Source organism: Panicum virgatum, chromosome 3K (genome assembly GCF_016808335.1).
Source record: "Panicum virgatum strain AP13 chromosome 3K, P.virgatum_v5, whole genome shotgun sequence".
Lineage (NCBI taxonomy): Eukaryota > Viridiplantae > Streptophyta > Magnoliopsida > Poales > Poaceae > Panicum > Panicum virgatum.
Genome location: NC_053138.1, coordinates 2,348,393 through 2,370,201, shown reverse-complemented (window position 1 = coordinate 2,370,201; position 21,809 = coordinate 2,348,393). Strand labels below are relative to the sequence as shown.

At 45.1% G+C, this 21,809-nt stretch overlaps 3 protein-coding genes, 1 long non-coding RNA gene and 1 other non-coding gene across 6 annotated transcripts; all 5 read right to left on the bottom strand.

Annotated features, from left to right (window-relative positions):
• Positions 1 to 3,702: 3,702 nt before the first annotated feature.
• Positions 3,703 to 4,680, bottom strand: LOC120696747. The gene has a single exon (XM_039979727.1). The coding sequence runs from the start codon at positions 4,652 to 4,654 to the stop codon at positions 4,031 to 4,033; it is 624 nt and encodes a 207-aa protein (XP_039835661.1). The 5' UTR covers positions 4,655 to 4,680; the 3' UTR covers positions 3,703 to 4,030.
• Positions 4,681 to 7,117: 2,437 nt separating this feature from the next.
• TRNAE-UUC lies at positions 7,118 to 7,191 on the bottom strand. Its single transcript has one exon. It is a non-coding gene; the product is annotated as a tRNA-Glu (tRNA).
• Positions 7,192 to 7,351: 160 nt separating this feature from the next.
• LOC120696746 (ribonuclease H2 subunit A-like) lies at positions 7,352 to 10,252 on the bottom strand. 2 transcript variants are annotated; one of them, XM_039979725.1, is made up of 9 exons: positions 10,109 to 10,252; positions 9,890 to 9,996; positions 9,577 to 9,648; positions 8,694 to 8,817; positions 8,526 to 8,613; positions 8,288 to 8,425; positions 8,118 to 8,205; positions 7,917 to 8,037; positions 7,352 to 7,790 (listed from the first exon to the last, which is right to left on the bottom strand). In XM_039979725.1, the coding sequence occupies exons 2-9, from the start codon at positions 9,981 to 9,983 to the stop codon at positions 7,610 to 7,612; spliced, it is 906 nt and encodes a 301-aa protein (XP_039835659.1). In that variant the 5' UTR covers positions 9,984 to 9,996; positions 10,109 to 10,252; the 3' UTR covers positions 7,352 to 7,609. The 2 variants fall into 2 exon arrangements, with proteins under 2 accessions (XP_039835659.1, XP_039835660.1); XM_039979726.1 differs by lacking the exon at positions 8,288 to 8,425.
• A 730-nt stretch (positions 10,253 to 10,982) lies between these two features.
• On the bottom strand, positions 10,983 to 13,669 carry LOC120696745 (replication protein A 32 kDa subunit A-like). The gene is made up of 10 exons (XM_039979724.1): positions 13,435 to 13,669; positions 13,229 to 13,345; positions 12,998 to 13,095; positions 12,502 to 12,543; positions 12,312 to 12,389; positions 12,155 to 12,233; positions 11,971 to 12,066; positions 11,800 to 11,891; positions 11,478 to 11,546; positions 10,983 to 11,381 (listed from the first exon to the last, which is right to left on the bottom strand). The coding sequence occupies exons 1-10, from the start codon at positions 13,519 to 13,521 to the stop codon at positions 11,297 to 11,299; spliced, it is 843 nt and encodes a 280-aa protein (XP_039835658.1). The 5' UTR covers positions 13,522 to 13,669; the 3' UTR covers positions 10,983 to 11,296.
• A 4,178-nt stretch (positions 13,670 to 17,847) lies between these two features.
• On the bottom strand, positions 17,848 to 18,784 carry LOC120696743. Its single transcript, XR_005684283.1, has 2 exons — positions 18,623 to 18,784; positions 17,848 to 18,308 (listed from the first exon to the last, which is right to left on the bottom strand). It is a non-coding gene; the product is annotated as an uncharacterized LOC120696743 (long non-coding RNA).
• Between the last annotated feature and the right edge of the window lie 3,025 nt (positions 18,785 to 21,809).

Sequence of the window (21,809 nt, the reverse complement as noted above, 5' to 3'; positions counted from 1 at the left end):
GAGATGAATCTTTTGAACCTAATTAGTGCATGATTAGCCATAAGTGCTACAGTAACTCCCATGTGCTAATGATGCGGTCAAAGGCCTCAAAAGATTCGTCTCGCGGTTTCCAAGTGAGTTCTGAAATTAGTTTTTTAATTAGTGTCTGAAAAGCTCTCCCGACATCTGGTCAAACTGTTGACGTGACACGAGACGAATCTAATGAGCCTACTTAATCCATAATTTGCAACAGTGATGATACAATACCATATGCTAATTATTGATTAATCATGGATTAATTAGCATCATTAGATTCGTCTCGCGATTTACAACCCATCTGTACAAAAAATTTTATAAATAGACTTCATTTAATACTTCAAATTAGTAAGATTCCAACGCAAAAAAAAATTACGCTGGAATTAAACAGAGCCTTAATACTAAAAAAATCGATCTTTTATTAATTATTACTCCAACAGATTATCAATCCAATCCTCATTATATGAAAATTTTCTATAATCACCAAAACACACATCCATCAAGAGAATTCATACATCTACTCTATACTTGGTGATTGAACTTTAATAGTCTGTTGTAGCAACCATTACCAAAAGTATAAAAGTAATTATTGATAATGGAGAGAATTTTGGATGTGAGGTATGAGTAATTTGTTAGAAATGCTCTATTCTCCTGCATGCACAGGAGTTGACATTGCAAAGAATTTTTTTTATAAAAAATGGTAAATGAAAAAAAAAGATTGATATAAACTAGGCAGGGGTGTGTATGAAATCATAGGACAAATATTTACAGCAGCAGGAGATGACAACAATTCGTTTCAGGACCAGTGGACCACAATCAAATTCAAACCCGTAGCAACAGCATCGATCAGCAAAACAGAAAGATTCCACCAACAGACAGATCTCACATGAAAGTCTGGGCCAACAAGAGTAGTACAGCGTTAAAGGAATTCCCATATGTGCATCCATTTTTCTTTCAAACACATCCACAAGTGCAGTACAATCTTGATAAATAGCAGTCACGTTCGTACCTGATCCTTATCAGTGTACTGATTACAGTTTATAGCAACACTAATCACTTTGGCCATCAGTAAATGTAACCTCAAAAAGAAATAAATACAAAGGAGAAAAAAACCCCCAAAAGCTGGGCAATAATGTGTACAGGTAGCACATAAGTCATACACTGATCAGGATTACAATTTGGAACCACAAATGTATGGCCGTGAAGCAACATATCCCATGCAGATATTCCCACACGACAATGAGATCATCCCATATTGAAACATAAAAAACAACAACTTTGAAATAGTCTAGGGAGTTGGAAATCTATGAGATGGCATGAGCAAACCATTTTATTGGGCAGTGATCCCCCAAAGTTCCATCGCAGCACAGCATACAGAACGTTTTAAATTCTGAAGATCACTTGATGAAAGCATCCAAGGCTATTATTCTGTAATCTGTACCAATGAGATGAGCTGGACCAATTCAAATCAAAATTATGAGCTGGACATCGCATATGCTCATCAAATAATTTGGAGTCGTCATCAGCAGTACAGAATGGAAGATACATTGCATATTCAGAGCTGTTGGGGTTCATAATGTAAACGCCCACAGGGCAACGAAATTTATAAGCACAGTTGCATGACGGGATCGAATAAAGGGAGATCAGTGGACCAAATCTTAGAAAGCGATATCGAATGGTTAAGCATAAAGGCAGTGTCACTTTCAGGTCAGCATCACTTCCATTAACAACAAGTATGAGCCTAACAACAACAACAACAACAACATAGCATTTTTTCCCAAGCAAGTTGGGGTAGGCTAGAGATGAAACCCGAAAGAAATAAGTTCAAGGTTCAGGCACATTGATAGCTAGTCTCCAAGAGCTCCTATCCAAAGCTATCTCTTTAGAGATGTTCCAATCCTTAAGGTCTCTCTTAACCGACTCATCCCACGTCACTTTAGGTCTACCTCTACCCCTCTTTACATTATCGACTAGCTCAAGGATCCCATTACACACCGGCGCCTCAGGAGGCCTTCGTTGGACATGTCCAAACCATCTCAGCCGATGCTGAGTAAGTTTCTCCTCAATTGGTGCCACCCCGACCCTATCCCGAATAACTTCGTTCCGGACTCTATCCCTCCTTGTGTGCCCGCAAAACCACCGCAACATCCGCATCTCTGCTACACTCAGTTGCTGCACATGTCGTCTTTTTGTAGGCCAACATTCAGCACCGTATAACATCGCCGGACGAAAAGTATGAGCCTAACATTGCAGTAAAATAATGCATCTAAATGGTGAGTCGCTTTCTGCAAAACTGTTCCCATGATCATGATATCCGCGAACTGAAAAGCACAATCAAGTATATTCATAAAAGAACATGCAATGGAACCCAATCAAATAGATTTATATATTTGGGAGAGGATCCTCGAAGTCGGTAAGTGTGGAGTGACCTAACGAACAAGTGAAATTATGAGTTTTAATCTTCAACAACTGATCATTTTGCAAAATGGGCTTATTTCTTCATTCACGAAAGATGTCTGTTCTTTTTGACCAAATTTCAAAAGCAAGACTTTGTCATGGTGTTGGAATCGTCTTCTGCTACAGTGTTAGCCAATAGTACAAGAGACCTCAGCGCAAGTGAATCATGCAACATTCAATTATTTGTTGGTGGCAATATGCCATTTACAGAGACCTAACTAACTGCACTGTAGTAACATATGAGAACTATTAAAACAAAGCAACTTCTTGATAATGTACAAATGACATTAAATTGCTAAGGTTTTGAAATGGCCCAAACAAAAGACTTTATGGCACAGGACAAGATAGCAATGCATGTTAGCTGTGTCTTGATTGAGATAATTGAAGAACTATGCACACTTTGAATCACTGGCCAAACCAATCACCACATTCAAATTATGGGACCATTTCATAAGTAGATCTACAGTAACGCAATTGTGGTCCTTGTCCATGAATAAAAGCGATAGAGGGCAATGGAATGATGGGAGTAAATTGGAGGATGAACCATTCTTATAATCAAATATCTTAAGAACAAATGATAATGCCAATATCAAAGTTGATCTTTTTGGCCTAGAACTAACTATTGTTGAAAAGGACTACGAATTAATCTAATTTATGGTCTTTTGAGATCATTTCACCTTGAAGTGAATTTATCTACAATCTAGTACATATGAACACAACTGATGCTTAACAAATAAAGCCCAAACGAAAAATAGAGCCAGGTAAACATCCATTTTCAGCTTTCTGAGTCACTATGTTTGACATGAAAAAAATCGATTGGACTAGAAGCCATACTACCATTTATCAAGACCAATTTTGATAACCTCTAAAACAGAGAAAGAAAAAAGTTAGCACATCAAGAACTACATGTTTCAATTATTCAGATGATTTTTAAATATCAGAAGCTAGAAATGGAAACATGCTATAGGGACAGACATACTTCAATTAATTACAAACAAGGTTATCACAAAAAGAGAACTAAACAAAATCCAAACATGAATTAAAGAAGAAAGAAGTGGTAACATTCCAAATCCAACAATTTCAGTTACCAATTGTCACTAACCACAAATGAATTTCTGTGAAATATAACCACTACCGACTTAATCTAGTATCTTTGTTATCAATTCTCTGCATGAATCACCTCCAGGAAGCTCCCAGTTCAGGCATTATCAGCAAGTAGCCAAACACAAGTATAGAATTGGGCATAATTTATTAGGAACTAGTACACATTTCTTAGCTCAGCTAACAACTAACAAGTAATTTCTTCTCAGCACACAGCACACGGATTGAACAAATATAAAGGCCAAAACTTCCATATATGCGTAATGGAATGGAACAGCACAGTAATTAAGTCCTTGCTCACTCACCTCACCTCAATTTTTTCAACCCCTTGCTCCTGAGGGGATGAAATCAAAATAGCCGGACCGGAAACACATCGGGAAACAAATCGCGAAGGGAGGGGGGGGGGGGACATGGTCAAAACTTTATCGCGAAAGCGACGTGACGACACGCCTCCGCCTCAGTCGAGGAAGCCGGTGCGGCGCAGGACAGCGTTGCGGACGCGGCGGAGGTCGCGGCCCTTGAGCGTCCTCCCGGCGCCCTCCAGCACCGAGCTGTGCGCAGCCGCGCGGCGCGCGACGATCTCGTGCGGCGGGACCATGGCCTCCCCGGCGTCCTCCCCGGCGCCGGCCTGAGCCCACCTCCCCCTCCGCGCTGGCTCAGACGGAATCCGCACCGGCGCCGACCTCGCCATCCCAGACGCGGCCAGGCCGGCGGCCTCCGGGACGGGGCGCGCCGCGGATCGGGCGGGGCCCCCGCCCGCGGCGCGCTTCTTCTTCTTGCCCTCGTCCTCCGGGAGCGCGGCGAGGAGGCCGAGTCCAACCGCGGACGAGGCGGAGGCGGAGGTGCTGGCGGGCCAGAGGACGTCGAGCTCGAGGAGGTCGCCGTCGGCGCCCGCAGCTGCGTGGGTCGCGACGGGGAGGGGTGGGCGAGAGAGCAGGAGGCGGTCCATCGCGTCTGCTACGGGGATCACCAGAACGGCGGATCTCCGGCGATGCGGCTGCGCTCCGGCATGGGAGGTTGAGGTGGGCTGGGCGTGCGCGGACGAGGACACACGGCACCGGCGAGGGGAGGCGGGCGCCATCGAGCGACGGCTTCTGCTTATAGGAAGGAGGAAAGAGGGGAAGTTGTTTCCCGCTTTTTGCATCTTGGCCCTCTAAGATCTACGTAATCAGATTCTCGTACTACGGTTGCTTTTTTTTAAAAAAACCGGGATAATATATCTCTAAATACCATTCCTACACCAAATCGCGGGCCCCCGATAGGGCCACGTCGCCCGTTAACTCTCTAGCCGTTAGATCAAGCGCTCATGCGATCTGGTCCGTCCAATACGGGTCGGTTTGGATCTCCCACCCGATAAAAAATAACCGATCCATCACGAACCTTCGCGGTCCGCATCTTCTCTGCCCCCTCGCCCCTGCCTGAGCATATGAAGTTGCACATCACCGTCGGCCGTATCCCACACCGGAGAGCCGGCCACGCCCGCGCTAGTGAGCAGCCACGATGGGTGTGGACGCCGCCGCTCAGGCCGCGCGAGGTGCGCACGCCCCCACCGCTACACGAGCAGCTACCGCCGCCCGCCGAATTCGCCACCACCGTCACGGCCTCGAACTCTCGCTGCACGATGTTGCTGGCCTTCCCTTCGTCGTGCTTATAGCCCGCCACAGCGCCAGCTTGCGAGCTCCAACAACGGTTGAACTGCCAACGCTACGCCGCCCCTGCTCGGGACACACAATGCCGTGCAGCTCCTCGAAACCCCTGCTTCCTCTGGCAACTAAAGCGTTTGGTCCAGGCATCCAGCGCCTTTTGTAATTTTCATTTTATGGTAGGCTACTCAATGCATGAGGTGGTGTGGTAAAAAATTCAAGTTCATTAGATAAAGTATAATTGAGTAACTGAGTTAACTTGGCTTAAGCTTATTGAATGGTTTATAAATATTTAAAGATTCAGTTTCGTTGGCTTTTCGAAATGATGGAAGTAGGAACAATTTCAAGGACTGCTCTTCAGTGACAAATTGCTATTCTGACACTTCAAAATTGGTTATACTATACTATCTTTCCAGCTTTGAGGTATGTCGGTCACTGTTTGATAGTCATTTTTATTAATTAATGAAAAACGCATTATATGCTACCTCTATATTTATTTTAATGGGCCTTTCCTTTTTCAAACTTCTCTAAATGCTTTCTCTATATTCCTTTTCTTGTCCAATTAATTGCTTCTTGCAGCATATGAATTTGATCTTGCTGATTCATCATCAAGAGATTTTGTGTTTTAGTCCATCAAAATCAAAATCAAGAGCCCATATAGTCTCATATTGGTGCATTGAATTTACAAACGTATCGGCCTAGGCAACTGGCCACCTCCACCACGGTCGCGGCAAAGTCGCGCCAGCCTTTCTAGTTACATATGATTCTCAAAGTTTACATTCTTACGAAGACAACCTTGAGAAATAGAAACAATACAGTTGCTTTGAGTTTTGACCGAAGCGCATGGGCTCATGGGCTGGGCTGATGAATATCTCATCTCATCTCGCCCATGCAACTCCACCAACTCTAATAAGGCCCATTTGCAGATTTGGAAACCGCCGTTTGGCATTCATGGATTGGTGCCCTCCGGCCGCAAATGCTAGGAGTCGCTCGGACTACTGGCAGTCAAATCATCGCACAAGATCTAATAATTATTTTTTTTCAAAACAAAAGTTTTTCATTCCCGAATAAATATTTTGTATAACTAGAACAATAAAAAATTATTCTAAAATAAAATAGAACAAATTTGATTATGTGCCAACTTATTTATCCAATTTAAGCCAAAAATATAAAATCTAAAGTTGGTGACAAATCTGCTGCGGGTCACTCGTGTGACCCCCAGCAGCACCCCTTGATCGCATCTTGGGCATCTGGGTCATGCGGTCGCCGACGCCAGCGTGGTCGGACCTCCCATCGGAGCTCGCCGTCTCACCGGCATCGTCCTCGGCTGGCTGCCGTCCCAGGAGGACCGCGTCCGCTTCGCCGCCGTGTGCCGGCACTGGCGCCACGCGGCCGCCACCGCTTGTCCAGCGCCCACGCCGCTGCCGTGGATCAGCTTCAACAGCAGCCACTTCCAGTTCCAGAGCCTCTCCGACGGCGAGGAGCCGAGGAGCACGCCCTCCCGGACCCTGGCTGCATGCGCGCTCCATGGTAACTTGTTCGAAAATTATTGTGCACACATGCGCATTATTGCTACATTTGAGTATATTAAAGAAAACTTATTGGCTACTTGCTCGACTGTTCAAAAACATATCTTTTCATTCATTTTTTGGCTGCTTGTTTAAATATGCATACACTTTTCTAGATATCAGATGATTGTAAACGTAAATTTACGAGAAATGCGATGTTAATGGTATCCTTAGATATGCCCACGGAAATTATCATGTTTATTATCAGCTCGTCAAACTGGGCAGCTGAGAAATGGTGAAGCAAAGAACCTTTTTTTTCTGCTCACTAGAACGGGGGCCTTTATTAAAAAAAAATGAGTGAGTGGGGAGCATAAAAATAAAGCAAAAAAAAAATTCCATTGCCGGGATTTGAACCCGGGTCGCCTGGGTGAAAGCCAGGTATCCTAACCGGACTAGACGACAATGGACCTGTTGCGAAAGGTGAACTCGAAAAGCTTATCTTCAATATAGTAAGCTATCCAGCACTAACAAAACGAGCTTGTAGTAGCATCCAGTAACCTTTTTTTTTTTTTGAGGGCTAGTAGCATCCAGTAACTGGTGCGGCGTGCTAGCACAAGTAGAGGTAGCGACCGGCAAGACCATCGTCATCATCTTCCATCCGTTTCCAGTACTGATTCCCATCCCTGCCAAGATCAGCTTACAATTCCTACCAGTTCCTTACAATAACATGACAAACACCAGTCCAGCATTTGCTGCTCCACGAAAGTTTCGATCCATGACTTTCTACTTGATTTCAGAAGGTTGCTTTTCATTGAACTTGCGAGCGTTCAAATCAAACTTCAGAAGAATACTTTCTACTACAACCAACTGCCAAGTTAGCACACATCATTGGAACTTCCTGACCAGCTCAAGCTTGCGCGCCTGGAAGAACTTGCAACGGCCTTTTCCACTCGATTCGATCTCTTCAGTCTTCCTTTTGAAACCAGTAAAGCCTAGGCTAGAAAGCTTGACTTGTCGCTTGGCTCTTCCATTGTTAGTTGCATCTTCATCAACTTCATCAGACTCCCTTCATATCCATTCCATGTGGCACAAATCATACTAGCAATCAGAATCACATTTTGCAATTCACAGAGGAAAAATTTGTTCAACAAAGAAAGCATGGGAACATAAAAAATTCGAAATTTGAACACACCATGTAACCTCAACTGCATCCTTGAAGAAGGGTGTGCAAGTTCCCCAACTAAAACGAACCAGGGTTGGGAAGCCAAATATCGGGTGCTTGTGATCTTCTAGCCATTGCTTTGTATCAGGGTCTGCACCATAAACTAGGATGTTCTTTAATGAAAAAGTCATATGATTACAGTTTGATAAAATCCCATACAATGCGGATCACCTCCTGGATAGCCTGATCCAGTTTTCATGTGCATATTCAGAGCTGTTTCATTGAACACCCAGTTTCGCAAGGCCCTGTCCCTAGTGACCTGCAGTTGAACATTAAGACATTAGAACTATTTAAGCCTATAAAAATGTAGTCACATGAGAAAATTTCATATGGAATATAACCTTTGCCACTATACTTGCCCCACTAACAACTGGGTAAAGGCTATCAGCTTTTTTGGCAACCACAAATTTAATGCCTGGAAACTTTTCAGTCAGTTTGATCTGATACTTCTCAGGATCCCCCACTGTATCTATATATACCTTTTCAAGGAGGAATAAATTACCAAAACAATGTAATGGATAATCTTATATGGATAACTGCACAAGAGGTCATTTTGTATTCAAGAACATATGCTCTTACTTCTGCCAATAGTACTCCCATGTCAAGAACTTTTCTAACAAGGCCCATGGCAGAGTTATGTGATATTTCATTTAGATTTACTTTCGACCTGAAACAATGAGACTATTAATTAAGATGAAAGATCAATTTTGCAGTTCACGAATCACGAGGTACAAAGGTTAGACATACCTTTTTAACATTTTAGCAGATAGGTCCTTTGGACATATGACATCCACTTCCCACCCAATAGAACTATTGACCTTTAAACTTTCAAATAGCTCCTCCCTTTGTTCCTCCTTCAACGTCTTTGAATCTGTCCACAAAGACAAGAACAAGACCAACAGGCTACATTAGTTATCAGTCAATGTGCTAATAGCACACCTACTCTTGAACTTTTCAAGGCCCATGGACAGTAACATATTCAACCTACTCTTTTGGCTGGACCGTCCTACGATAGTAAGCATCACAAACTACCTAGATGGATTTAAGATTTGGCCACTCTAAAGGTTGGATTCATGTAAGTAATATGTCAGCATGCCACATATAAACAGGAGCTGTCTCAACCTTAACTCTAAAATGTCAGAAACTGATGTTTTGCATAACAAGAAGGATGTACATGGAAGCAGCTGCAACTTATGAGTTAATGGAAAAAAAGGATTAAAGAAGAGAATGTTTGGCTAACAAGGTAAGCAAGAAGAGGATTGCAATTAGCACTTTAGCAGCACCTAATCAGGCTGCACCAAGCTCCACCTTTGGTTTGGGAAAAAAATCAGGAAGTACCAAGACTAATACATTTGATGTACCTACCCATGTGTTTATTTTGTTGTCCGCAAATTTAAAAGTTCGTAAATATATGCATCAGCATTTCAAAAGATATGGTGTTACGATTACCAAACTAGCCCATTTCTCTCTCCCATACAGGCTCGCAGTCACAGAACCATTCATGATGTAATGAAATTAAATTATATTTACATGTCTCTGGAACTAAAACAACTTTAAGCTTATTGATAATATAGCCACCCAGCAAATCAGATTAAAAAAATAGATGAAGAAGAAAAAGAGTGAAGATGACCTGTGAATTTGAGGGTGGCAAGAGTGTCGTTGTAAGACCGCGCGCAGTACATGCATCCATACACCATTGGACCTGCACAAGCAGTAACAAGAAGTGAATTTCAGCAAACTTCATTTCTGCTAACTAAAACCCTGCAAATACGTGTCCTTTTCATGGCATGCCATGAGTTCAAACCAACTACAATTTCAAGAAACATTGAATATTTCCGCGAGTGCTCATCTTAATTCACTTTAGCCTACTGAAAACCTGTAAAACCCAAAAGGTTTCAAGCAACATTGTGTGTTAACCAGCGAGTCGGGAGAGAAGTGTATACCAAGGACAGGGCCACGGCCAGCCTCGTCGATCCCCATGAGGCAGGGCTCCTTGGTTGCCCATTCCGGCGTCGCAGCCGCCGCGGCGTCCGCCATTTCCACAATTCCACTGCGTTAGGTAAAATACATGGTCAGATCCGAATACAAATAGAATACTTGAGGGGTTTGGGTGTTCGATTTCGCACAGCATGACAGGAACGGAAAGGAATGGGCGGACCTACCTCGGCCGGCGAAGCTCTCGACGAAGACCTAGCAAGGGCGGCGCCTCCCGCCCTGTCGTCGGCTCGTCGCCGCTTGGAAAGAAGAAGGCCGAGAGAGAGCGAGAGGGAGAGAATCAGAGGCAGAGAAGAGAGAGAGACGCCGGATTTTTTTTTTGCCCCACTTCGAACAGGCCCAACCAGTACAGCGCAAAGCAAAGAGCAGTAGGCCCAGTTTGGGCCCAACGCGCGAGAAAGGCCTAGCTTGGTCTCTTCCTTATTCCATCTTTCCTATGAACACCTTTCTTTTAATACTTTTTTTAAAATAATCTTTTAATACTTTCAGTAATTCATTATTTCAGAAATATATTATGCAATCCCTCAAAAAAAATGTATACTATGCAAAAGCTACTGTTGTGCAAGCAACACAACACTATTATAAGTAGTAGCGAGCTTGAAATACCAGCCCTCCTCAAGCGGAGTTGGACAGCCAGCCCTAATTGGGTTGCTTTACAAGGCTAATTACAGCAGATTTGTAACACCAATGAAACAAACTAACAAAATACTCATTCCCACTGAAAAACAATACTCATTCCGGACTTTGATATTTTAACGAATGGATCGGTTTGCAACCCATGGTTTTCGATATTGATTGAGAGGTGGCTGTGCATAATCACTTCAGTACTGTATTGTAATAGCTTCCTCCGATCTGATCCTGTTGGGTGCTGGCAAGGCAAGATCTCATGCTGTTAGGTGCTTGCACACATGGACGACTAGTTTAATTTGATGAATTGGTGGATGCAGGTTCAGGTACAAGTATGCATGAATGCATGATTGATTCTCGATTAGTTTGGTCCATCCATCCATGGATTGGTAACGAGCGTATGCAACTCTCCCAGGCAAACCGCAAACATACATAGTTGCTCCATTGCTTCAAAAAGCAGCATAAGAAACACCTACCACCCCAAGACGAAGGGTTACTAATCTTCACTGTCACAACTTCAACAGATAATACAAATCAGCCAATTAACACAACAGGAGTGCATTTCCATAACCCATACATATAGGATCATCTTAGAGAGGTTTAACATCAACAGCCTTCCTCGATGACATCCTTCTTGAGTTGGTCAGTACACGGAAGTGGAATCAGGTCTCATACGATACACAATCCTCTAAGATGCCACGTAAATATGCTTGATTTTGGCTGCAACTTCAGTCAGTGAAAGCTGACTTGTAGTGAAAATCATCGATTGTTGAGTAAATATGCCCGATATCCACATTGTAAACAATTGCATCCCTGCATAACAAACAAAGCCCTATAAAATATTAGCCACTGAGAATACTCTCTTCTTTGTGTGTGCGCTCTAGTGAAAGAGATGGGAAAGAGCTGTACCTTATCTTATTCTCAGGCAATTTGAACCGTTTGATTACTTCATCAATGTGCACCCCATGCTCACTCTCCCTGTCAACGATACAATGACAAATAAATCATAAATGAGCAACTTGGTTACCTAAGCATTGCAAAAAAATCACTTTCTATTTTTCATGTGAGAAGGTAATTGTTTAAACAAGGGACAGGAGATGGGCATCATATTTTGGTAAGAAACAGATAATATGAGAAAGAAAAGGACAAGCAGGTGCAAAAAAACTTTATCTGGAGGGCTTAGACAAAATATAGCGCAAGGTAAAGGGAGGGCCATGGATATGCAACTTACATGTTCGCTGGTTCGCGGAAAATATTCAGCACCTGCGTGTTTAAATCAGTCTCGTCGGTTCCACTTGCACCACTACCACTGGTCACCGGTGCCTATAGGAATCAGCAAGACAAGATGATATCTGAGAGTTTCGACTAAATGATCAATGCAATAACTGCAACCATAACTTACTGGATTAGATTTCAAAGATGTTGGTGTGCTTGATTCACTGAATGCGTTTGAGACTGATGCTCCCATAGAAGAACTGGTTCGTGCAGGACTGCCATCCTACGGTGTAAAACAGAAGCCATGTGAGACATGCACGGGAAAGATAGCACAGGGATTTCATGGACCTTAGTACAAGAAAGGGTGACACCTTTAATTTAGTGTTCTCTATGTGCATCCGAACACATTGAATGAAATGCAGCGCGACCTCATTGAAATCAGTTATAGGCCTGAAATAAAATCCATATGTCATCCGTATGCTGAACTGCAAGAGCTGTTCAGTTTAAATGAATTTATTGCAAGGATACCTGATTGAGAAAGCAGTAGCGCGCTTCCTCTCTTGAAGTCCCTTGAGACTACCAATCACCGAAACATACATACCATTCCTTGATAAGCAGGATCAAAGGGAAAGAGAGAAAAAAAAGGTGACGATCCCTCCACAGGGAAGTATGGCAACTAGGCTTTAGGAACAACATAAAGATTATGACTTATACTTACTGAATAGCAGCAGTTTCAGAAGAATCTGAAGTGTCATTCACCCTGTGAAACAGAAACAGAAACAAAATAATATGAGCAAGGAAACCTATTACTAATTGCAAATATAACCAACATGATAGGCCATGAAGACCTTGGTTGAGTGGTAGGGCGGTTGGCCTAACATTGAAACAGACCCCTTTTTTTCTAGAAAACAAGACAAATGGCTCTAAAGTTCCCTAAGCATGTACGCACCTGCTTGTGTTCAATCAATCACTCTGTCCTTTGCATTAAAATTGCACTGTATTCCCCTAATGCTGCTAAAATTTGGTGTTTAATTACCAAGAAGAGCAAATGGCTAAGGCTTGTACAGTGTAGTATCATCATAGTTCACATTGTTGCATGCCTCAATTCTGATGACAGCTAGCAGTATACAGATAGAACCTAAAGTTGCACCTTGAACCAGAAAAAAAAAGGAATATTGGAATTTAGAGCAAGTGATTCATGCAAATCGTCTCACCATCTAATGAAATCGAGGCGACCAGTGCCGTCATCGAGCGTGAATGACACATCTGTCGTCCGCTCTGTTTTGCCATTGACCATCCCCACAAGTCGAATCTGGAAGGGCAACCGCAGCCGCCGGCCGAATTAACCGCGAGAAGACGTCCATTATCAACAAATCGAAACAAGACGGAGAGGAAACGTTGAGAAATGTAGACGGGAAAGGTGAAGAGACAGTAAAACCCCGTACATTAGCCGTCTCTACGCCATCGACGACGAAGGGAGCGCCCTTCTCGCCGGTGCCAGATTGATGCGCGTCGGCGATCTGCTTGACGGTGAGCGGCATAGTGCTTGATGCGCCCCGCATCTGCAAACCCAGCCAGCGAACACAAGTTAGCTCAGGGGAACAAGAATGCTCCATCGCCAAGGCAGGATGTGGGAGCGAGAGGAGAGGACCTTGGAAGGGGTGGTGGAGTCGGCGGCGGCATTCTGGGAGGAGGTGAACTGCGACGAAGAAAAATCGGGCTGGCTCGAGGGCATCATCTTGTCCGTGGTCCGGTGGGCGTTGCTCGTCGGACCTCGCGCGCGGCCGCGGCGTCCAGCGCTGCTCGCTGTGGCGGCGCAGCTTGCTAGCTTTGGAGCTGGAAGACGGGCGGGCGCGGGGAGCGAGGAGTTGGGTGGGTGCGGTCGGGATGCTAGGGTTGAGCAGCTCGCTGTTGGGTCTTTTCTTAGTTTTAGGCCGGCCTGTTGGGCCTTTTCAGTGTGGTGGGCCGACCTGTTGGGCCTGTTTTTTCTCACGTTTAGCTTCAATCTATTTTCATCTTTATTTATTGACCGTTGAGGGCATATATTTCTTCTACATCCACATCCAACTCACATTTGCATGTGGAAACGTGACTCCAACCAGCAACTGTGTGGTGGAGGCACAAAACGTGACTCCAACCTGCTCCTCCCCTTCAGTTCATTCGTAAAAAGCAGAGTAAAACTGTTGTGTCAAATGTTTTTTAAAATAATTTCAGCTCAACCAAAAAAGCCGCTCTATTAGATGAGCCGTAGCCTTGCCAAACCAGCTCTCGCTGGTACAGTTTACCACTGTTTATTACTGTGCTGATTGATCTGGCCCGTTGGCGCAAAAAATAGACGGCCACGATCATGTGGAGTTGCTGACTTGCAGTAACAACGGACCCGATCTCGGTGCGTGCGTGCCGAGTCGGCGCGACAGCGCGTCACTGCGCTCTGAAGTCGGAACCCGGCCTTCGTTCCCAGTCGGATTCGTTGAATGCCTGTTCGATCGGAGTTGGGGACGACCAGCGCGGCGCGCAGCGGCCCTATATAACTCAACCTCCACGGCCGTAACTTTCTCATCAGCTCCTGGTCTCTCCGCTTCGTCTCCTCTGCTCGCGGTTGTGGCTTGCGGTGTCTCTCCTTCCTTGATCCATGGCGATCCCTGTCGCCCGCGTGCACCTTGCCATGGCGCACGCAGCCCTTCCCGGGCTGCTCCCCACCCCGCCCAAGTGCATGAGCATGATGGCGATGCCGTCGCTGCTCCCGACGCCTCCGTGCGCCATCATCCTTCCCAGTTCATCGCAGTGGCGGATCTAGGATTTCTAAGTAGGGTATTCCTAAAAAATGTGATCAGCTGCAATAACCTAAATGAAATATTTTGGTTCAAGCATACTGAGTATACATACCAAATTATCTATATATATATACATATATTTCACTTGTTTTTCTGCCAGCAGGGTATTCCTAGGAATACGGGGGCATCAATACTAGGTCCGCCCCTGGTTCATCGCCTCCCAAACTCAGCCGCGCCGACGCCGCGGAGAGGTGGGACGCGCACAAGATCAAACCAGGCGGCAGTCCAACATCGTCGTCGTCGTCAGGTGGCCTGCGTTCCTTGGACTTGGACGGCGAGAGTATCAGCAGCTCTGGGCGCGCGTCCTCGTGCGAGAGGTGGGACGGCAACAAGAAGAAGAACGCGGCGGCGGCGGCTTCCTCCTCGGCGAGCAGAACCAGCAGCCCGGGGCGCAGCAGCAGCAGCAGCCGCGCTGACTCCGAGGAGAGGTGGGACGCGCACAAGAAACCGACGAGCCTGACGTCTTCGTCGTCCTCGGCGCGCAGCAACACCAAGGGGCGCGACAGCAGCAAGCGCCGCCCCAGCAGCAGCCGCGCGTCGTCGACCGCCGCGCGCTGGGACGCCCGCAAGAAGCCCACGGCGCGGCGGACGGACGAGCTCGACGACGGCGAGGGCAGTACTGGAAGCAACGACATGGAACACTTGGGCATGACGCCGCCACGCCCGCTGCCGCAGCGGGCACTCTACGCTGGACCCGGATTCGTTGCCTCGCCGGATCCGAGCATGCTTCCCATGCCATCGTTGATGATCCGCGTGGCGAAGCGCTGTAACACACGAGGGGCGTTATTAGCGATGTGTTAGCACTTAGCACCAAAATTCAAGTACTGTGGCAGCGATGAAGCAGGGAAGAAGATGATGTTGTTAGAAAAGTACTATAAGAGCATGTAGTATTTGTTTCATTGGCGCTAATGGGGTGGGTGGGGGCAACTCTGATTACCCAAAAACGTACTCTTGCATGTTTGATTTCATGATCCAAATTTGTTCGTGTGACATCAATATGAACCGTGTACTGCATATTTTTTATTTTTACCAATAAAATGGATTGATCACCATAACATACGCGTGCAAGTACTCTCTTGATTGGATTTGTTTCAATATATATTTGAGCATAAAGAATTCCGAGCATTCTTTGCTTAAAAACATGGACTAGCTCAATGTGAATGTGCAATTTCACAATCTACAGATTAAGAGTAAAATGCACAGGCGGTACATGAATTTGGCACCGAGTGTCATCCAGATTCTCAAACTCCAAAAAATGCACATCTAAATGACTAAATCCCTAAACTTGCTAATCAATTCACGCGACGTCCAAATATGCATTCGTGGCATGCTGATGCTCTGTGGGTCCCACATGTCAGACCAACCTGCCTCCTCTCTCACCCTCCCTCCTCTCTCCGACTCCCCACGATGGAGATCGAGCTCCCCACGACAGAGCTCGTCCGGGACTATTTCATAGCTTCTAAAGTAAAACACAAAAATTATTTGATATAAATAATTTTTTTGATGCCTCTAAAGTGTTTATTAATATATATATATAGGGTCTGACTATTGGGAGGCCAAGGCTTCCAATAGGAAACGGAAGCCCCGGCCAACCAGCCAGACCTGTGCCCCCGCCCCCGCGCGCCCCTGGGCAACCAGGGCCCCATGCCCCCCATGTGTCCACCCGTGATTCAAATAAAAGGTACCCCCACGCCACCACCTGCACCTCGCGCAGTGGAGAGAGCAGTGCGTTACAGAATTCAAAATAAAAGTTTTTCATGCTAGTTTTTTTACAATAACTATTCACTCGGACATTCGCTTCACAAATGGTTTTCACTACTAATTTACTAGTATTTTTCTGCATCATATGAAATCCATTTTGAATATTTTGTTGAAAAAATTTGAAATTTAAATCTAGGCGTCATAGAAACCCGTATTTATAGTCGTAGATCCATTTGACCGGACATATATCCAGAGTATTCGGGTTATCGATCGGATGTCCGGACATACAACTGTTGTATCTAGGTTGCCGATCCAAGCCAAGCGTGTTTTACGTTGTTCATTTTGTACTCTATACAGTGTCATAGAAGGCAGGGATACATGTCATAGAAAGGCAGCGACACAGGTCATAGAGGACAGATCATAGAAGCCAGTGATGATGCAGATCATTTTATATTCTATACAGGGTCATAGAAGGGCATCAATACATGTCATAGAAGACAACAAATATATGCCATAGAAGGTTTATACGTATAACACTGTCATACAGCTCCGTAGAGCAAAAATTTAAAATTTTATACTCTATACAGAGTCATAAAAAGGCATCCATACATGTCATAGAAGACAACAATATAGGCCATAGAAAGTTTAGATATATAACACTGTCATACAGCTCCGTAGAGCAAAAATTTGAAATTTGAATCTAGCCATCATAGATACTCATAGTTAGTCATAAATGCATCTGTCCTAGAAACATGGCATAGAAACATATGCGTGCAGTCATAAAAACATATGTACAGAGGCACAAATTTGTTAGATTAATTGGGCCTATAGCCTATTAAGTCAATTAATCAAATAATTCCAAGGACAAAAAGGGATAGCAGGATACTCCGGAGTATCCGGACATATACCCCGGAGTAGCATGTCGTAGAATTTGATCTTCGAATCTTCTTGACCCATAGAAATCACACTATCGTACAAGTCATAGAATGCAGCAATTCAGGTCATGGAAGGTCATAGATAGCAGTTTGTACGATATGTGTCATATAAGGCAGGGATACGAGTCATAGAAGGTTCTATAGGTCATAGAAAGCAGCGGTGATACAGGTCATAAGAGGCAGTTTATACTCTATATATGTCATAGGAGATAGTGATTCAGGTTATATAAGACATGTCATAGAAGACAGCGGTACAGATCATAAACGACGGCGATAACAGCGATACAAGTTGTATAAGACATGTCATAGAAGGTAGCAAGGTGCATATACTCAGACATAACAGCTAGGGGATGAGAAATTTGAATTTCTAATCTAATTTGCTCATAGGAATCAAAAGTAGCGGATCATAAAAACTAGTATACAGAGGCTATGCAACACATTCAAAAAATCATGCACAACGGCATCAATCATAAAAGCTCATACAACATAATTGTAAATTCACCAATGACGATCATAGAATGCAGTAGTGACAATCGTAGAAGGCAGTGGTGATAAATCATAGAAAAGCGTCTATGATTAAACAACAGGTACATATGATCGATGCAACTAACATGCTTTCCATAGAATATTATGCATGTAAGCACAGAAACAATGCCTTGCATAAATATCCGAAAACACAGTTTAGCATGTATAGAAATCTATACTAGAAAGCATAGAAACGTAAACATAAAAGCCCACAAACATAGCCATAGAAACATTAGTTTCTGGTTCTCTGATATGTAACCATTAACTCATTCAGGCATAGAAACACACGCTCATAGCCATAGAAACATCAGTTTTTTATCCTCTAAAATAGAATCTGGATGACCCCCGTGCAGTCCCGTTGCGTGCCCAAGGTCACCATCCTGTTCGCAAGCCTGTCGCTTTCCATGGAGCCCGTGAGCCTGCTGCTGCCTTAGCTTCGGATCTGATGGCGGCCTGCTTATTGTCTATAGCAATGAGTCAAGCTCGTCAGTCAGAACAGGCGTCAGGCAGCAGGATCGATCCGGGAATCCCTGCAGGGACACCAGTTCACCACATCAAAAAAAAAAAAAGATTAAAAGCATGTAATCAAATGAAATTGTGTCCACCAAGTCATAGAATCCTAAACATATGGCCACCAGCGTCAGTTTAGAATCCTATGGACAAGTCATAGAATGATATGACAGTGTGAAATGAAGCATAATCAAAGTGATATAGGTAAGGGTTCTTTTCGCAAAAGATCTACAATTTGAATCCACCAAATCTCCCTCCTCAACTAATCATGCACAGATCGGTTCCTGGCTCTAGCTAATTAGCTCAGCATCACGAAGATATAAAAAAATATCACCTTGAGGGGCACTGTATTGCCGCGGAAGAGTTTTGTCATCGTTGGTGACCTTGTCGATGGTGGCCCCGGATCCGCGCCGCCACCGCCTCCTACAGCAGCCACCACCGGATCCGCACCTCCGCCGCCGAGCGCCTCGCCGGGCCACCGCGTCGCCCCCGTTTCCTTAACATTGATAATAAATAAAGGGCCCTATTTTAAGTTTTGCCCCAGGCGCCTGGAATCTCAGGACGGCCCCTGTCCTCCCCTGACAGTGACAAACCTGCTTACAAGACAATTGCTATTACGCCTCTCATAGTCCTTACCAGCCAAATATAGCTAATTTATCTAATACACTTCGGAGAACATAATCTCATTAGCAACAATGTTTGTGACCGCTCCCCATGGAAATCTTCCTGATATCGTTCATGGCGTGCTTCTCTGCCGCAGTGGCATCAATGTCACGCCTACTATCCCTGATAAATGTACATTTCATAATTGATTGTATTTTCACCAAGAACGGAGTAGAGGACGGATGAAGAAATAGGAGGTTTACAGTTAGTGATGGATCTTGGGGGTGGGGGGGCTCAAGCCCCAACCTCGTCAAGATCAATGGATAACCTAAGCCCCTCTTAAATGTTTGTTGCGTTCCGAGTATTTAGTTTTGCGTGCCTCACGTTTGCCACCCACCATCAGTGGTGGATCAGGGGGGCTCAAGCCCCCTACCTCCCCAAGGTCAATAGATACCCCATGTTTTGTCATCGTTGGTGACCTTGTCGATGGTGGCCCCGGATCCGCGCCGCCGCCGCCTCCTACATTAGCCACCGCCGGATCCGCACCTCCGCCGCCGAGCGCCTCGCCAGGCCACCGCGTCGCCCCCGTTTCCTTAACATTGATAATAAATAAAGGGCCCTATTTTAAGTTTTGCCCCAGGCGCCTGGAATCTCAGGACGGCCCCTGTCCTCCCCTGACAGTGACAAACCTGCTTACAAGACAATTGCTATTACGCCTCTCATAGTCCTTACCAGCCAAATATAGCTAATCTATCTAATACACTTCGGAGAACATAATCTCATTAGCAACAATGTTTGCGACCGCTCCCCATGGAAATCTTCCTGATATCGTTCATGGTGTGCTTCTCTACCGCAGTGGCATCAATGTCACGCCTACTATCCCTGATAAATGTACATTTCATAATTGATTGTATTTTCACCAAGAACAGAGTAGAGGACGGATGAAGAAATAGGAGGTTTACAGTTAGTGATGGATCTTGGGGGTGGGGGGCTCAAGCCCCAACCTCGTCAAGATCAATGGATAACCTAAGCCCCTCTTATATGTTTGTTGCGTTCCGAGTATTTAGTTTTGCGTGCCTCACGTTTGCCACCCACCATCAGTGGTGGATCAGGGGGGCTCAAGCCCCCTACCTCCCCAAGGTCAATAGATACCCCATGTTTGGGAAGAAAGGACAAGGAGGGGGATGAGGAAGAGGAGAAGAGGAGGAATAAGAATAGTAGGGAGATGAGCCCCCCTCTTCATATGGATTCACCATTATATACAGTCTCTACAGTACACTTTTAGCATCCTGAAATTGTCAACCAATAACTTTTCTGAACAGAACAAGCTTAGGGAAGCTGCGTTCGGACCCATTTACAGAGTAAGTAAATCATAGAGCCTGAATATCAGTTTGTTTCTCAGGAGTCATGAGCGCGCGGGTTTGAGGATATATTATTGTTCAAGGGAAGCTGCAAGATGGGCAGGACATTGCAGTCAAGAAGCTGTTAGAAACATCACGACAAGGACAAGACGAGATGAAGAATGGGGTTGCACTGGTTGCAAAGCTCCAGCATAAGAACTTGGTGCGTGCAGGTGTTTAGCCGCCAAGCCCACTGAGGGATACCCCGAGGTGATAAGTTTCAGGTGAGGGATCGCCGAGATCTGGAACGCGATGGTGCAAGGAAAACAAAATTTCAGACAGGTTCAAGCCGCTGAGAGCGTAATACCTCACATCCTTTGTGTTGGTTTGTATTGCCTTAGATAAGTATGCTTTGGAGGGGTCGTCCCTGCCACCCTTATATAGTCTGGGGGACAGGGTTATATGGAAATTCTAGCCAGATATGAGCTCAGAAGTCCTATTCGAACACAGGTCGCATAGTTTCCTTATGTTATGACTAGTCCTAACTCTAATCGAGTAGTTACAATAGGGATAAGACATGATGCACATGACATACCTTATTCTAGAACATTCTATATCTTTGAATAGTCGCGCTGCGCCGGGTCTGATAGCGGTCGCGGCCTCTCGCGAGAGGGATGACGACAAGAAGACTAGTCCACCGCCGCCGTCCAGTGGCAACCGCCCGAGAAGCCGGGTGTTGTCCCCAACCGCGCCCTCGCGAGAGGGACGACGACTGTTGACGGCTCTTAAGTCCTAAAATCAGTCGTCAACTCCTGCAGCTTTTCATAACATTTAGTCATCAAACTTAGTTGTAGGGCTTATACATAATCAAGTTCCACGAGTTTTGGTGAATCATGGTCTGCAGGCACCCACAGTTGAAATGCAAAGGAAAACACAAGTGAACGCAGAAGAAATGCACAGATGATCCAGTCATGCGTTACACTTACAAAAAGGGTCCACAAACCATAGAAACACAGGCGTGCCAAGCAAAATGCACCCAAGGGATAAGGTTAGGGCCCACCTACCAGCCAGCCAGAGGAAGGAGGGCCTGGGGGAGTGCCATCTGGGGCCGGCCGACCCCTAGGGTCGCCCGAACCCAGACGGGCACCAGTCCAGATGCGTCTTGGGGAGGAGTAGCGCCTACTCAACCTTGATTCCTTCCATATATGCATACGGCGGAAACCGACCTCCTCTAGCTATAAAAGGGGACCTCCCTCACCCCTCATTTCACACACCATCCAAGGGAATAGAGTAGAGCCACATTGCAAAGGTGACTCGCTAGTTCGCTAGTGTTTAGAATAAAGGAGGAGAGTGAGGGGTAGTTCGGGGAAGCGCCGGGCTTGTCGGTGTTCTTCTCCAAGCTTGTACCTCTACAGATATTGGCTTCTTTCGGAGTAAAATAAGTTAGTATTTGTGATTCCCTATTCTTGCATAGTACTAATCTTTGAGTGAGATAGGCTCTCTTACTCGCTGGTTCGTCGCTCTGTTTTATACAAATTGTCGTAGTTTGCTACGGGGTACCAAATGTAGTTAGACTAC